This window comes from Drosophila serrata, unplaced genomic scaffold, assembly GCF_035046125.1.
Source record: "Drosophila serrata isolate PLE 108 unplaced genomic scaffold, ASM3504612v1 contig_36, whole genome shotgun sequence".
In the NCBI taxonomy this organism is placed as follows: domain Eukaryota; kingdom Metazoa; phylum Arthropoda; class Insecta; order Diptera; family Drosophilidae; genus Drosophila; species Drosophila serrata.
This window is the reverse complement of record NW_028256934.1, coordinates 65777-82727: the sequence shown is the minus strand read 5'-3', so window position 1 is coordinate 82727 and position 16951 is coordinate 65777. Positions and strand designations below refer to the sequence as shown.

At 43.3% G+C, this 16951-nt stretch overlaps 1 protein-coding gene across 27 annotated transcripts in view; it reads right to left on the bottom strand.

Annotated features, from left to right (window-relative positions):
* LOC110187078 (smoothelin-like protein 1) overlaps nucleotides 1-16951 on the bottom strand; it is a 53802-nt gene that overhangs the window by 26736 nt on the left and 10115 nt on the right. For 14 of the 27 annotated variants that reach the window (XR_015272097.1, XR_015272091.1, XR_015272092.1 and 11 more), the window contains 4 exons: nucleotides 9238-9625; nucleotides 6760-8958; nucleotides 6227-6631; nucleotides 41-5611 (listed from right to left, as the gene is read on the bottom strand). Coding sequence is in view for 21 of the 27 variants with exons in the window: in XM_086834708.1 (XP_086690834.1) it covers nucleotides 41-5611; nucleotides 6227-6631; nucleotides 6760-8958; nucleotides 9238-9625 (8563 nt within the window). In the remaining 6 variants the exon portion in view is untranslated. The remainder of the gene's footprint in view (nucleotides 1-40; nucleotides 5612-6226; nucleotides 6632-6759; nucleotides 8959-9237; nucleotides 9626-16951) is intronic. The other 13 variants (XM_086834676.1, XM_086834689.1, XM_086834690.1 and 10 more) reach the window with 4 other exon arrangements.

Below are 16951 nucleotides of genomic sequence, written 5' to 3'. Positions count from 1 at the left end.
TATTAAAAAGGATACATCAAGGATAAGTATATATAATTACCTTGCTTGGTCTCACAGGGCTCCTGTACCGTCATTACAGGTGGCGTCGTCTTCTTTTTGAGCGCCCGAATCCCAAAGAGCGGCAGTCCATTCTCATCGGTGGGTCCCACGCCATAGCTGGAGGTAATGGAATCCTCCTCCCGGGGCTTATTCCGCTTATTTGTGCTGCTACTACTACTGGAGCTAGTGATGGTGCTGGAGCTGGTCATTGTGCGTGTGACCTTGCCACTGCTTGAGGTTGTGCTTGAAGTGGATCCCTTCCTTGGTGTACTATTGCCATTTGTCTGGGGCACTGGAGCATGACCCTTGAGCACCTTGGAGCGATCAGCCCATATGGGTCCTTGTGGTGACTTTGCTGGCGTTCCACGGGAGGCAGTGGTTGTGGTAATTGTGGTGACCTTGGTGGTAGTACTACCATTTGCCGGAGCCGGTTTTCCCGGCGGACTTATACGACGCTTTTGAGCTGGACTTGCGCTTCTCTCCCTGGGCTTCACTGGCGGCTTACCATATGGTGAGGTCTTTCCCGGTGATGACGTGGTGCTGTCCACCTGCTCCACTCTCTGCTGTCGGCGACTTGAAGTACTTGAGCGCACTTCCTTCAGATTACCGCTGGTCGTCTTGGATTCCGGACTGGCCAAAGGACTCGGCTCCCGCCTCTTGGGCAGTGGCGAACTCTTGCCCGAACTTGTGGACGTTGTGGTGGTAATGGTGTGGCTACTGATTGTAGTGCCCGCATTAATCATATTCTTGCGGATCAGACGCATTTGGGCACGTATGCGGCGACGCATCTCATAGCTGGACACGGTCTCCAGTAGTTGCTCCAGTCGCTGCAGGTCGAAGATCTCTTCGATTTCTACCTCTAAATCGGAGTCATCATCTTTACCCTTAAGAGATGTTTTCCTGGGCTCTTCGCTGCCTCGCATCGGTGTCTTGCGGGGCACATCAAACTTCACAGCTGTGTTGGGATTACGTGGCTCGACTGGGGAATCATCCTCCACGGACGACTTTCTCGAATAGTGGCTCTTGTTGATCTCCAGCGAATCACGTCGGATGTGCTCCAGTGAGCTCTTCGTGTGATCCATATACGAGGGACGACGTCCGGTGGGTTGGTCAGCCTCCGCTGGAGGAGAATCCTGTGCTGGTTCAAACACATTCCTGCGATTGGCCACATTTCGTCCTGTGGTGCTCGTCGTGGTGGTAATGATGGTAGTGCTTTTCTCTGTAACAGATTCAATGGGTGTGATTTCGGGTTCGGCTTTGGTTGGGTTAGTCGGAGTCGAGGTCGGTTTGGGGCCAGTTGTTGTCTTGGTAGTGGTAGTGCTCGGGTGCGGGTGACGGTGCTCAGTGGTCAAGTTGCTGGAGGTGCGTCTACTGGGCGAACGGGAGGGAGATTGCGATGGCGAACGTGACGACGGTGTTGGAGATTTGTTGCTCCTTTGCGGCTTTTCGGTTGTATGGGAGGGAGGTGCTGGTCCCACTACTTCTACATCGACATCCACATCTTGGACTACCCATTGTTGTTGGGTAATGTGCTCCATGCGCTTGGAACTGGAACTGGTGGTGGACTTTGCCGTTGTCGGGGATGGGGCAGAGGCAGAGGGAGTGACCGAAGGAGTAGAGGTCTTCCTAGGTCCCGGCTTGTTAACATTGGTCACCTGATTTCTGTACGATCTCTTCTCTTCGGTAATCAAACTGGTGCTTGGACTTGGTCGGCCTCGGTTTCCATTCATTTTGGTTGGTGATGTCGGTGAGCTGATTGGTCTGCGTTCTGGTGTGCGTTGATTCAAGACTGAGGGACGACTGAGGATATCCTTTTGACGCTTCAATTCGATGGCTGTGGTATGCGTCTTGGTCATGGGCAAAGGCTCCTCACCGAATTCTTCTTCTTCTTCGGGTGAAAGCTCAAACTCTTCCTCGGGTTGCTTCAGGGAATCCTTGCGCGGTTCCTTCTCCGGTGTCTTTTTGGTCAGCCTTTCGGGTTCCTTTTGGGTAGGCTTGGGTTCTCTTTTGGGCATCCTTTCCGGCTCACCTTTAAACTTAGTTGGGGATGTTTGTTTCGGCTCCCTTTGGCTAATCTTTTCTGGCTGCCTTTGAGGTTGCTGTTTGGGTTCCCACTGTGACACTTTTTGGGGCACCTTAGCCGGCTGCTTAGGCTCCTTGGTTGTCTCCTCCTTTGGCTTCACTTGGGGCTCTTTTTGTGGCACCTTCTTGGGAGATCTTTCAGGTTCTCCCTTGGAATCCCTACGGGTCGACTCTTCCTCCAACTGGCTGGTCTGCCCATCCTCCTGATCTGTCTCCCGCTCCAGCTCCGGTTCCGATTCCTCATCCAGATCCCGTTCAGGCTCGCTTTGCCGTGAAATGTGGCGTTCAATGTTGGCAACCAGACGCGGTGACTTCTGTGGCACGGTCGGTGCCAATTTCTCGGCAGTATCGATAAATTTGCTCACCTTCTGGGACACACTCAGGGTGCAATCGTCCCTAAGGAGCTCCTCATCGATTTCCTCCAGATTTGGTCGTTCGATTTCCGGTCGGGGGGAGAGAGAAGCTGGCCTGGTTACATTCTCGGCAGTTCGCAAAAACTTGTCCACCTTTTGGTTGATGCTCAGCAGACAATCGTCGTTCTCCGGGATCTTGGAGTGCGTATCGAATTCCCGGCTAAATGGAGCTGAAGCCCGTGGCTGCTTCACCTTTTCGGCAGAGTGGGTGAATCGTGAGACCTTCTCGTGGACACTCAGTAAGCTTTCATCCGTATCGGGTGTATTTACCGGGTAATCCAAACTCTTGGGCGCCTCCACAGTGGGATTGTCCAGAATGTCCACCTCTACGCCATTGGAATTACGCAATTCGGAGATTTGATAACCAACATAGGCCTGAGACTCCTCCTCAAAAATTGGAATATTTGTGACCTGTGGCTTGCGACGAGGCTCATCATCTGGCTCCTGGACAACGTCCGGGTAACGTGGCTTGCCCGTCTCCAATTCCGCGGGCACAGGTGTGGGTACAATGCGATCGGGTGACGGTTCCCGCGAACTCTTCGCCTGCTGAATATCAATGATTACACCCTCGATATCGGTGCTGGTGTGAATGCGTTGCTCGCTGAGATTAATTGTCTTGGTGGTGCAGCACTTGCTGGGTCGAGTCCGCTCTCCACCTGGCTTCAGGCTACTCATCTCGGGATGGTGGGGCTTTGTGCCGCTCACCTTGATGATATTCTCGCTGGTGGAGCGGGTCACCTTTTCGGTTTTATCGCGTCGTGTGACCCGAGGAACAGGTGCCGACTCCTTGCGCTCTGTTACAGGAAGTTTCCTAATGGGACTGGGAGCAGCTGTGACTGTTGGATTTTGCGGTCGCCTTTCGGTCCGCGGTGATTTGGGAGCCGTGTGATCGATAATGATTTCCGTGTGCACGGAAATATTGCTCGAACGTCGACGTTCGTTGCTTACCCGCGTGGGACTAGCATCTGGCGAAGTGGAATCCCCATCTACATTATCCTCGGGACCACGTGTCTGTGCCGGAGTTGGAGTTCGAGCCGGTTGGGGTGAAGTCTTTTGCTTGCGCGGCGAAGAACGAAGACGATCCTTAATGGATGTTGGGGTAGTACCGTTGGTATCGCTGGGCTTACGACCCTGTCGATTTGTTGTGGTCGTTGTGGTGCTTGTGGTTGTGCGAGTCTCCTCCACCACACTGTCCCGCTTGCGACCAGTTAGGGAATCCTTGCGAGGACTCTTCGGAGCTGGAACTTTCGATTGTGGTTCCTTGGGTGCCACGGGCTGTTTTCCCTTTGTTGTACGCGAGTTACGACGCTCAGTTTCGGTTTTCGTAATGCTGCTCACACTGGTTTTCTTTTTTATCTCGGGTTCGGAGTCCTTCTCTGGTTCGGATTCAGTTTCAGGCTGCTTTTCTGGCACTTTTTGTGTGGGCCTGGGAGTCTTTTTGGCTGAGCTAGGGCTTGGCGAACGCGTCCTCTGAGTTATCTTCTCGACAACGGTTTTACCCTGACAATCGATGATCTTTTCGGTGACGAAACTTGGTTCTGGCTTGGTTGGAGATTTTCTGCCAAAGGAGGGTGATTCCACCGCAGGTGTTGGAGACGTTGACTTTTTAGGAACACGACGTTCTAGAGTTGGTGACCAGGTGGGACTGGGAGACTTGGATCCGGATTGCTTGGTTATGACAATAGTGGTCTCCTCATTGACATTAATTGTCTCAGCGTCCTCCTTGGGATTTCTGGGACTCTTCTGCTCTGGCTCCTTGGGATACTTTGGACTGTCTTGATCCTTTGGGTTGATGGGTGTCTTTTGATCCTTGGAATATTTAGGGGTTTCCTGTTTCTTGGGAGATCTTTGAGTTTCAGGTTCCTTGGGATACTTGGGACCCTCTGGCTCTTTAGGATACTTGTTGGGCTCTTCTTTTTTGGGATGCATAGGACTTGGCTCCTTTCTGGGACTTTTGGGACTCTGCTGCTCCTTGGGATATTTAGGACTTTCGACTGCCTTGGTCAGAACTTCCACTTCCTCGGACTCGGTCACATCCACAAGAAGCTCTTCATCCACCTTAATCTTGGGCTGGGTACGCACCACAAATGTCTCTGTGACACGACGTGGTTCATCATCATCATCATCATCGGGACAATCTTCGATCTTTACCTCTATAGTCTCGATGGTGGTGGTTTGGGTAATATTTTTCTTGTCATCATCATTATTATCATCATCATTCTCTGGCCGCTGAGTAATTTTTCCCTGAGTGTCTCCGTCTTCTTCCATACCCAAGATTTTCCGGCAGCGATCCTCGAAGGTCTCGCGACGTGTTAAACCCTTCTTGCGGTACGTGGGCGACTTGTTCTCCTCAGGTTCGGACTCGACATCGTTTCCCTTGGAAATGAAACCACCATCTGGACTCTCTGTGGTCTCCAGCGGCTTCGGTGTGGGTTCTTCTTGTTTTGGTTCTTTAGGAGCTTGGGGTTTCTTATCGTTAGTTGTCTGATGATCTCGTTCGTTCGTTATGAATTCTTCGTTAAGATTGTGTGTTGTTCGTTTATCGGTTTTGGTAATGGTGCTACGGAAGATTTCATCCTCAGTTTGGTGCTCCTTTTCAGGACTCTGGCGGGGTTTCATTGGCGTCTCCTTGGTCAGCTGCTTTTCAGGACTTTGCCGGGGTGAAACACGTGGCTGTGGTCCCTTTTCGGGACTTTGGGCTCGTGGTACTTGTTTCTCGGGGCTCTGACGCAAAGGGACACCGGGTGTCTGAGTTTTGGGTAATTGCTTTTCAGGACTTTGACGTGGCGAGACTTGAGGTTGCACACGTGGTTGCTCCTTCTCCGGACTCTGCCTGGGCATGGCCCTAGGACCCTTCTCGGGACTGACCGATGGCTGAGCCCCATTAACCTGCTCGATAATGATCAACTCCTCGATGGCCAACTGATCCTGTTCCTCATCTACCGGCTGGGAGACGCGACGACGACCCTCGAAGGTTGTCTCCCTCTGTACGCCTGGTGACTTGGAGCTACGCTTTAGCTGAGGTTCCGGCTCCTCCTGGGACTGCCTTCTCAGTTGCGGATGCGGCTTCTTGCTGGCTGCAACGGATCAGGGCATAAGATTTTTGGGGGCGGGATCGTGATTCTCTAAGTGATCTCTCATTCTACTTCATTAACCGATTTGTGTGGGTGGGTTTGTGCTAAGGTGTGTGTGAGTGTCTACGGTGATAGTTAAGGGGGGTTAAAATAGTTAGTCACAACTACGCTGGCAGCAGCTTCAAAATATTTACTACATACGGGAATGTTAGCAGAATGTTTCTACAGGCGCAGGCAAAAGGCTTAACCTCAGGCAGAGACCGATGGTAGTAGTACCCATTAGTGGAAAGCTCGAGAGGAGTTTGAGGAAAAGTTAGACTTGGTAGACTTAGTAGACCATGGAGCAAGATATTTCTCTCTCCTCTTGCTCGACATTGCCCATTTGCATTCCCAATTCAGTGTTTATTTCAGTTTTATATATATATTTTTTTTTCAGTGCAATTTAAGATTTGTGTTTGAACATTTCAGTTTGGTTTTTTTTTAGAATTTATTTTTATTTGCAAAATAGTTCCAAAATAAAAAAAGAAAGTATATAGCATAGTTAAAAGTGTACAGAGTTTCTTGATTTTTTTTATTTTTGTTTTCTTTGCAGTTCGTGTTGGGTTTTTCAAGCCTTACCAGGGGTCATCCCAGAGCTCCCGTCTGCCATCTCGGCTGTTGGGGCTTCTTCTTCCCCCTCTTGGCCCAGCTGGTAATAGTGACGACGGACACAGGGCGCCTCCTCCGCCACCACAGATCCTAATTTTGCCTCATTGGCGCTCACCTGGAGCTTACGGATCGGTTGGGAATCGGGTTCGGTTATGGTTTCTGTTATGGTTTTCGCTGGTTCTTTATTTTTCTTGTTGTTGTTGTTGTTGTTGTTGGTGGTTGTTGTTGTCTTTTTGTTGTTGTTGTTGTTGTTGGTGGTGGTGGTGGTGGTGGTTAGTGTTGGTTCGTTGTTAATAGTAGGAGGAGTAGTTGGTGGCAGAGAGAATATATCGCCAGGCTTAGTGGTAGTATACGTATACTGTGATAGCTTGTTATCTGAAGGATATACATTCATATACATAGTTCATAGGTTCCAATATTTATATAGCATTATATATTATATATAAAGTCATGTGGGTTTATTTACTTTGATCATTTTATCTCATTTTTTCTCTAATTCGTACCTGGAGCAGGACTGGCTGGTGCCGGTACTGGTGCTGGTGCTGGTGCTGGGGAAACTGGAGCTTGTGCTGGCACTGAACCTCCCTTAATGGTGCTGCTTGTGGTCGTAGTTGTTGTGGTGGTGGTCACACTACCTCCTCCTGCCTTCGGTGTGGGCGATCTGGGCTCGCTGGGAGCTCTTCCCGTCTTGTTGGGTGTTGGCGACCTAGGCTCGCTGGGACCTCGACTAACCACTGGACTTGGCTTCTTGGTGGTCTTTGTGGTGGTACTTGTGGTGGTTCCTCCGGTCGTATGCCTGGTCACCGTGCTGGAACTAATCCGGCTAGTTTCCGATGGTGCCTGACTCTCGTGGGATCCCTCACGCATCTCCCGTCGATAGGTGCGATTCGAGGAGATGCTCGAACGAGGTGTCTGATGATGGGATCCCACCGATGTGGTACTCTCCGCTGGCGAACTGCTACGCAGCGAGGCGGCAAAGGCCCGATGGGCGGCATCCACTTCACGTTCCTTTTGCAGCTGCCTGCGGGTCACCGTCACCGTCTCGGTCGTCTTTGTGGTGGGACTAGCTCCGGAGTTGGTGCTAGGCCGGGTCTGACTGGGCTTTCCAGCTGGTCCGCGGGTTGGAGTCGGAGCCGGTGCCGTCTCCTCGCGGGGCTGAGATCGACGTGGACTTACGGTACGTGGTGAACCCGGTTGCTCTACCTGTGTCTCAATGATACGCTCCGTGTTGGTCTTGCGATTGGCACTCTGATTGCGAGAGACTGTCCTGGTGGTCAATGGCACCTCGCCATCGGGCTGATCTGGGCGCGAAGGTGAGCGTACAGACGGAAAGCCATGGGTACTAAAGTTGGGCGTGGGTGCCTCCCTTAGCTTTTGGGGAGTTGACTTGGACTGTGGATGATAGTCATCGCCCAGGACCTCCGTTTCGGTGCTAGTGGTCTGATGCTGCTTCACCTGGCGACTCTTCTCGGAACGCACCGTCACCACTTCCTCGGTGGTGGGTCTCTGGGAGGGATACTCCTGGGTGGGCTTATTCGGACGCACCGATGGAAAGCCATGGGTGCTAAAGTCCCGGCCCGGTGACTGACGGCTTGAGGGTGATGGTGCATGGTGTGAAGGGGTCTGAGACGGAGTCTTCTGATGCTGCTGTTGCACACGGGGCAAAGCCTGATCACGATCATCGTACTCTTCGACGGTCTCTGAAGTGGTCTCCGTGGAGAAACGACGACTGGACTTCTTCACCGAGGAGAAGGAGCTCTGCTGCGACTCGGTCACATTATGCTGCTGCTGCTGATGTTGCTGCAACTGCTGCTGCTCCACATTGTCCACCACATCGCGTTGGCTACTGTGGTCCTGGACATCCTGCTGGACACGTCGCTGATTGTGGACTTGATTTTGGTTATGGGTGGTCTGGTTATGGGTCTGGTTGTGAGTGGTCTGACTGTGGCTGGGCGTGCTGCTCAGCTGCTCCGTCTCGTAACGCTTGTTCTTGACAATGGTGCCATCGGGCAGCCGCTTCACAGTGGTAATCATCTTGACATTCGGCTTTGGGTATTCCACCGTATTCGATATAATTTCACCGGGCTGTGACATCAAATGCTGGACATGTTGCTGGTATTCCGGTGAAGCCTTATCCATATCCACATAGCGCTTGTTCTCCTCGTAGTGCTGCTGGGTCTGGACATTTCGGGTGGTGTTGCTCTGTTCGCGGCTCTCCGAGAAGCGCTCCTCTTGGCGCTGCAGTTGCTCTTGGCGTTGGATTTGCTCTTGGCGCTGGAGTTGCTCTTGACGCTGGATTTGCTCTTGGCGTATCTGTTGCTCCTGTCGCTGTAGCTGCTCCTGATAACGCTGCTCCTGCTGACGCCTCTGATCCTCCCACTCACGCTGATGCAACTGCTGCTGCTGCTGCTGCTGGGGCTTCTTCTGGCTATCGAGTAGATAGCGCGGTTCATCGCCATATTCCACAGTTGAGGAGGAGGACACCACCTTGGAGGAGGATGAGGTGGATGTTGAGCTCATCTTCATCTCGGTGCGACCGCTGTTCTCATCCCCAAAGACGACTTTCTCCTGCAGTTGGGTCTTGGAGCTCTCCGAGGCCTGCTTCACAAAGTTATTGTCATCGCCCTGATGCGAGGCACTTGATTTCTGTTCGTTTCTGCCCTTGAACTCGGCAAGGCCACCGCCATTGAGTTTCTCCACACCTGTTGTTGTCGTGGTTAGGTCATAGTTCGAAGGTTGAAGGTCGAAGTTTGAAGGTTGTAGGTTGTAGGTTGAAGGTCGAAGGTTGTAGGTTGAAGTGGTGGACATGGACATACAGAACAAACAGAGTTTTGGGGTTAAACACATAGAAAGAAATACATCACCGACAAGGGACCAGGGTTAGGATTAGGAAAGACACTGGCCTAGACCCTCTTTTAGAAGTCTTTGCCTGTGTCTTTTCCATGAGACAAAAGATAGCAAAAAATAACCGATAGACTTACCATCTGTCTTGGCCAGAGTTTCGGTACGATAGGCCCTGCCATCGGGACTAACCTCCGACGAGGTCTGGACATCCCAGCCCGTGGTATTCGGTTGCGTCAGAGTCATCGAATGGAACCTTAGCTCATGCGTGGGACTGGTGGAATCCCGAACCTCCTTCGACTTGAGACTCTGGAAGTTCTGATCGAGCAGAGCATCGCCATGACTGGAGGCCAGAGGACCCTTGGCACCATAGCCGGCCAGGGTACCATTGCCATTGGGCGTTTCCGACATGATCGCGTTGGTATGATCCGGTTCGTGCCTATAGAGATTGCAAAGTCGCGACTCGCGCAGCTTATAGAGATGCGATCGGATTTGCTTCTTGCGTTCGCTGTCCTCCGACTGCTGCCACTGGAAAGGGATCGAAGAAAGAGGGGGAATATATTATATTATATTTATAAGTTTTTAACTCTCTACATGTGACCCCGTCCTTGAGCCAATTAAGCTTAAAGTGAACTGGAACTCATGCTCGAGTTTGGAGTGGAGCAAAAAGTGGAGTACCCATTGCCCCCACGCGAATTGTCGCCGTCAGTCAACCGCTTGGTTTGCCTTTTACGGCCACCGATCCCGATCTCTTGTCTCTCTGCTCCGTCTCCATCCCAACCAAGTGTGGCTCCTCCTCCGCCAATTAGCCGGTCTCAGCCAACACAAAACACAGAAACAACTGACTCAGCCCATGAGTGGCCTTACAAATAGAATATACTTATATATATATATCTATTCTGGCCAAGATCTAGAGAGATCGAGATGACGCCCCCAACAGAGATCACCGGTTTCAATGGCAGAAGCAACCAAGATGACCAAAAATGGCTGGGATTACACACAGACTAAGGGGTAACAAGGGGTAAATGGAATGATTCAGACTCGAAGATATTGAGAAATGATTATGGTAAAAGTTTTGTATAACTTTGCAGGGTATTTCAGTCAGAAGCTTAAAACGCGGTAAAGGAGTCATTTCCGACCCTATAAATCATATATATTCTTGATCAGCATCAAAAGGGGAATCGTTCTAAGCATTTCTTGGAGAATTTTTTTTTTTTTTAATTTTTTTTTTCAAAATTTTACAATTTTACAAAGTGGTCAAAAATTGAGAAAAAAAAATTATTTTTTGACATTTTAAATAGAGTAGGCAGATTAATTAACCTAATAAAAACTAACATGGGACAGTTTTCCGATTTAAAATTGATGCCTTTTTGGCGGAGTTATGCGATTTTAAAACATTGATTTTTTAAAATAATTTCCATATAAAAATATTGATTCAAAATATTGTATTATAATTTTAGTCAGAAGCTTAAAACGCTGTGAAGTATTTTTTGGTAAGCATCAACAGGCAAATCGATCTAAGATAAGTAAGTATCTATGAACATTAAGTAACTATGAGCAGTAAGTAACTCTAATCAGTAATTAACTATGACCATTAAGTAACTATGATCAATAAGTATCAATAACCAGTAATGTATGATCAGTAACTAACTTTAATCACTAGTAAACAATGACTTGCAACTTTTTTAACACAACACATATCTGAGACGTGGCCGGTAGCAGGCACTTCGTTCCGGGGAGGTGAGAACCAGTTGGGAATCATAAGCTCAGATGTACGAGATTTGTTTTGGAACAAAGATCAAGCTATTTCAATGAAACTATGGAGTTATTCTTCTATATAATTTTACTAGGATATTATTCGGATCATGGGGAATCGGTGGACTATATATAAAAAAATATATATAGCCCTATAGGAACAATAGGAAAATTTTAAGAAAAAAATAAATGTGATCAGCAATTAACTATGAGCAGTAAGTATCAATGAACATTAAGCAACTATGAGCAGTAAGTAACTCTGATCAGCAATTATATATGACTAGTAAGTAACTATAATCAATAAGTATCTATAACTAGTAAGTATGTATGATCAGTTACTAACTTTAATCACTAGTAAACAATGACTTGCAACTTTTTTAACACAACACATATCTGAGACTTGGCCAGCAGCAGGCACTTCGTTCCGGGGAGGTGAGAACCAGTTGGGAATCATATGCACCCATGTGCGAGACTTGTTTTGGAACAAAGATCAAGCTATTTCAATGAAACTATGGAGTTATTCTTCTATATCATTTTACTAGTATATAAATCGGATCATGGGGAATCGGTTGACTATATATATAAATATATATAGCTGCCATAGGAACGATAAGAAAATTTTAAAGAAGAAAAATAACTATGATCAGCAATTAACTATGAGCAGTAGATATCTATGACGAGTAAGTATCAATGAACATTAAGTAACTCTGATCACTAATTATCTCTGACTAGTAAGTAACTATGATCACTAAGTATCTATGACTAGTAAGTATTTATGATCAGTTACTAACTTTGAACACTAGTAAACAATGACTTGCAACTTTTTTAACACAACACATATCTGAGACTTGGCCGGCAGCAGTCACTTCGTTCCGGGGATGTTTGAACTAGTTGGGAATCATATGCACAGATGTGAGATATGTTTTTAAATTATAACTTCTCCAGTTTTCAACAGATTTTCATCAAATTTAATATATACCCATTATATATTAAACTAGAATTTTGTGTAAAATTTTATGAAAATCGGACTTATATATCTTATAGCTGCCATACAATATTCCCTGGAATAATCTAAAGTGAGTATTATTGCACAATTCCAATAAGATACGGCGAGCCTTAAAAATAAACAAAACTGTGGAACTGGCACCGATCTATAAACAAGTCCCTGGTATACATATATGTGAGTATATATGTAAGTAGTTATCATAACAGTTATTCACTCCAATTACCTGGCATTTCTTACTCTTATCAGAAATCGAAAACGAAATCAAACATCACATGGCTGACGTTTCCAGCTTATAAATAAAACATTGGCAATTCCAGCTGACCGATAAGCGGATCCGCTAACAAAGAGTCCCAGGCATTTATTTAAACAATAATCTAAACAGAGGTCTCACAATATCGTTAGCAAGAACAAAATAAAAATGGAAAAGAAAAAATTAAAAAAGAAAAACAAACAAAAATGGAATCAAGTTGAGGCGGCGACGGTGATATCACCTTTAGCTCAAGCGCGAAAACAACGTCAAATAACATTTGTATTAACAATAATGACACCTCGCTCGATCCACATCTGTATATATATACATTAATATATATGTACATATATTGTTGTTCATTTAAATATATGCAAAATGCTGACTCCATAGCTTTTGCTAACTGTTTTAATTTTAGTCAACGAAATGGGGGAAAACTTCCTTAAAAAAAACTACTACAGGAAATGGAATTATGAATTATGAGTAATTTGTTGATTAAGATTAAGATTTGTCTAGAAAAAATAGAAAGTAACACAAATTTATGATTCATAGAAAGATTATCATAAAAAAGCTTTGGTTTTAATATAGTACAATTAATTTAAATAATTTAGCAATAAGAATTAGAAATTCAGAAAGGTTATTATGATAATTTTTGAGTGAATTTGAGTTTAATGCTTATAGAGGAATTTAACTTCTTGGTTTCTTTTTATAATTTGTAGTAAAATTTATGGATAATTATCTTCCATTTTCTTGTATTTAATAATAAATTTCTATAGTCAATTTTTATTCTAATCTATAATTCATAAAACCACTTTTAAATGGCTTTAGATTTTAGTTCCATTTTAATAATAAAAAAAAAGTTTGTAACAAGTAATTAAAATTTTTTAATTCTCCATAATCTTATTGGAAGATTTGCTGTTTTTTCATATATGTAGAAATCTTCATGATTGATAGCTTTAGTTGTTTGCTTTCTTTTCGACAGATGGCGCTCTTGCTCGATCGCCGGCCATCACTTTCAGCGCTTTCACTCGCCCAAATCAACAGATTCGCATTTCCAATTCACAAAAAAAAAAATAAAATAGAAAAAAAGAAATAAAACAAATAAAAAACAAATGCAAGAAATCAAAGTGAGAAGAGCTAGCCACTGAGTATGTGTGTGTGTGCGATTGTGTTTTTGCAAAAAGTTTGCAACTAAGATTTTGTTTGTTTGTGCTTTTTTTTTGTTTTTATTTTTGTTTTGTATTCAAGAACTGGTCGCGTGGTCGCAGTCTAGACCTGCGTCTTGAAACGCCTCTGCTGGTCTGCACTGCAAATAATTTTTAAGGCAAAGACTTGACAAGATTTAATAGGAAAACTTGAACAATTTCAATAAAACTATTAGAAATAATATTTAAATATATTTTAAACGAGGTAAACTTGGTTTTATCATTTCCCTTAAAATATTTGTAAAATTAAAATAAATATTAAAATGATTTCTTAATAAAATCAATTATATTTAAAAATTATTTCCTCTACTATTAAAAAAAAAAACATAAAATAAAATAATTATTTTCATAACCTTATTCCTAAAGCAAGTCTAAATATTTGTCTTGCTTTTCAGTGTAAAGCGCTCTTTGCTGCCTCTGTCGCTGCCTCTGCCTCAGCCTCTGCCTCTGCTCAAATGACGTAATTTCTAAAAGTGCCGTGATAACCAGTTGAGAAGAAGAAGATGGGGAGGAGGAGGTGAAGGTGGAGGTGGAGGAGGCAGGTACAGAGACAGAAGTAGAAGAAGAAGAAGAAGCAACAGCAGCAACCAATTTCGCACCTCTGCAGCGACGCTGGCAGCGGCTGTTTCAGTGGCAACCTGTTGGGCGTCAACGCCGGCGCCAGCGTCAACAGCGACGTCGACTGCAGGCCTAATGATGAGGAATGATGGGGAGCTGTCTCCATCTCTGTCTCTGTCTCTGTCACTGCCACCCTCTCCCTCGCACTCACACTGACTCGATCGCTCTGCTGCTGCGGATGACGTGACGTGCGAATGCTGATAAATTATTTTTGAAGTTTCTGTTTTCTGTTTTGTTGTTTTTTGTTGGTTTATTATTATTATTTATATTATTTTCGTTATGCCGTTGTTCATTTTTAGCTGTCGTGTCAGCCGGTGTTGACCTCCGTTTCGCGTTACTTTTATTTTATTTTATTTTATTTATTTTTTTGGCAAAACAACAAATCGTTTTTGTTATTGAAATTAAAGTTTATTAAAAACTTAATTGAGAGGAAATCAACGCACGGCATGAGAGGCAGAGCAAAAGAGAGAGTGCTTAGGAAGGTCAAGGGGTCATCATTGCACACGAACACATAGTTAGAGATGATATTTATCACAGTTTTTGATTTTTTTTTTGCAAATAAAATATTTAAAAATAATTTATTTGGTGTATAATGAAAATCTTTTCTAATTTTACTTTTCCTATAAACCTAGATTTTTCCATAATATATTACTTTCAATTCCCTCAGATTAAAAAATATAGGAAATGTGATAAAAACATTTAAACGTGAGAGATAGGCTTTAAAATAAAAACTCAAAACATAATGAATGTAAAAAATATCATATAAACTTTAAGACGTGAAAGATAGGCTTTAAATAAACATTTTAAAAATAATAAATACTGTTTCCATTCGAAGATAATGGGCATTATCAGTATTACCGATAAACAATTATAAGTGCTATGCATAAATATTTAGTTTAACTCAAAGTTTAAGATAATTAAATAAATTCAATAGGCTTTCATTAATCTATATAAGAAAATAAAATATAAGATTTTAAAATTTGTTGTAAAATGTATTGTAAAAATACTAACTACAGCTCAAATATTTTGGGAATACTTATAAATGAATTAATTTTGTATTATTATTAGTTTTCCAACAAATAATAAAAATATATTTATAATAAATATATAAAAAATATATATTTATAATAAAAATAATAAACAAATAAATAAAAACTCTTCAGAGAATATCTAAAGAACTTGAAAGGAAAACCTCTAAAAACCAAACTATATCATAATTTCTTTCAGTATTTGCACTTTGCTGCCGGCGTTAATTGTTAGTTTTTTTTTTTTATTATTATTCTTTTTATGGTTATAACGATTTCAATTCCCGATGCCAGCTCTCAATCTCTGTACCAAGTGCATGCTATAGATATAGATTCATACATATATATATATATATATATGCATATTAAAGTGACCTAATTGCCGATGTCCAACCAATCGGAGAATTGGTGAATCGTTGAATCTAGAATTGAGAATTGAGAATTTTAAATTGTGTCATTGTGCAGCGTCAGAGAAACATGTTTATAATGTTTGGTTTTTTTTTTTCGCTGTCAGCGTCTTATTTTGGGTATGACATCGCCTCCCCAGCTCCCCTACAGCTCCTTGGCTCCCTCTCCGCTTCAGGTGACTCTATAAAGTCGACCAAGTCGAGTTCTAAAAAAGTAGAGCACTTTCATGGCATCGCTGCCTGCATATTAAAGCACCAAAAAAGCTAAAACCCAAAAACCCCGAAAAACTGGACCCACTTTGGTGCCTGGGAAATAACTCAATTTGATTTTCGTTTTGGGGTCTCTCTTTCAGTGATCGATGGACACCTGTCAAAGCGGCTAAGCGTGTGGGAAATTATAATGCCACAAAGCCCCCGATCCAATAGGTGATATATTATATTCGGACAGAAACAAAAAGTCAATAAATTATACGAAAATTGGGTTTCATGTTCGGGCATAAATTCAAGTGAATTTAAAATAATAATATAAAATACAATTTAAACAACAATCATATTTCAAATATGTTGCAATTACTCTTTACTATATTACTAAAATTTTTAGATTGATTTTTATATACATAGGTCTCAACATATTTTTATGAGAATTAAAATATATAAATTAAAATAATCTTAAAGTTCTTTAACATCTTAACGAATATTTTTTGATTCCGTTTTCATGAATTTATTCATTTTTGCCCAAAAGAAAAATGATCTCATACTTGCCAAGCTTAATAATAGGAAATATCATAATACATGGCGTATACGTAATATATTGCGTATACGTAATATATATTCCAAACAATTATCGAAGCTAAAGTCATTAGTGCAGGTGGAGTTTTTTTTTTTTTTTTTTTTTTTTTGTATTTATTTGCTATTTTGTTTCTCGTGGCCGGAAAGAGCAACTTGCCCAGGTTTTTCTCAAATTAAAGTTGGCTTTATTCAAAACCAAGGTTATGAGTGAGATTGCGACGAAAACTACATGAATCTTTTGTTAATAATATAATTATTATAATTTTTAAGGCTAAAAAGGTTTAAATTTTAAAAGCTTTAATTTAGATTTTGAATTATCTTTTTTTCTAGAGTGTTTTTTACACATTTCCCAAGTTTAAAATATGCAAAAAAAAAAATGTACAAAAAGATCTACGATTTATCGGTAACATCTATCTATCATCTCGACAATGGAGAGCAATTATTATGGATAATTGCAGGCTAAATCAAAAAATCACAAAACAAAAAAACAAAAAAGAACCCTTGGGCGAGATCTGTGATCTGGTTTTGTGGATCTAGAAAAGCGTAGAACAGTTGCCAAGGCCAACAGCCCACGGCGGTGGGTAACTCGTTTTCCCGTGTAATTAGATGCACTCCTCCCTATTCTGATTAGCATATATATATATATATATATATATATATATAAAGCCCCGAACCCGATCGTCAGCTGTTCCGGCTGTTCAGGGGATCCTCTCGATCGGCCCACGAGGAACACTACTACAAGTTTTCCCCTCAAGATAAGATCCGTTTGTTATTTCGTTTGTTTACGTGCCACTTGGCCAGA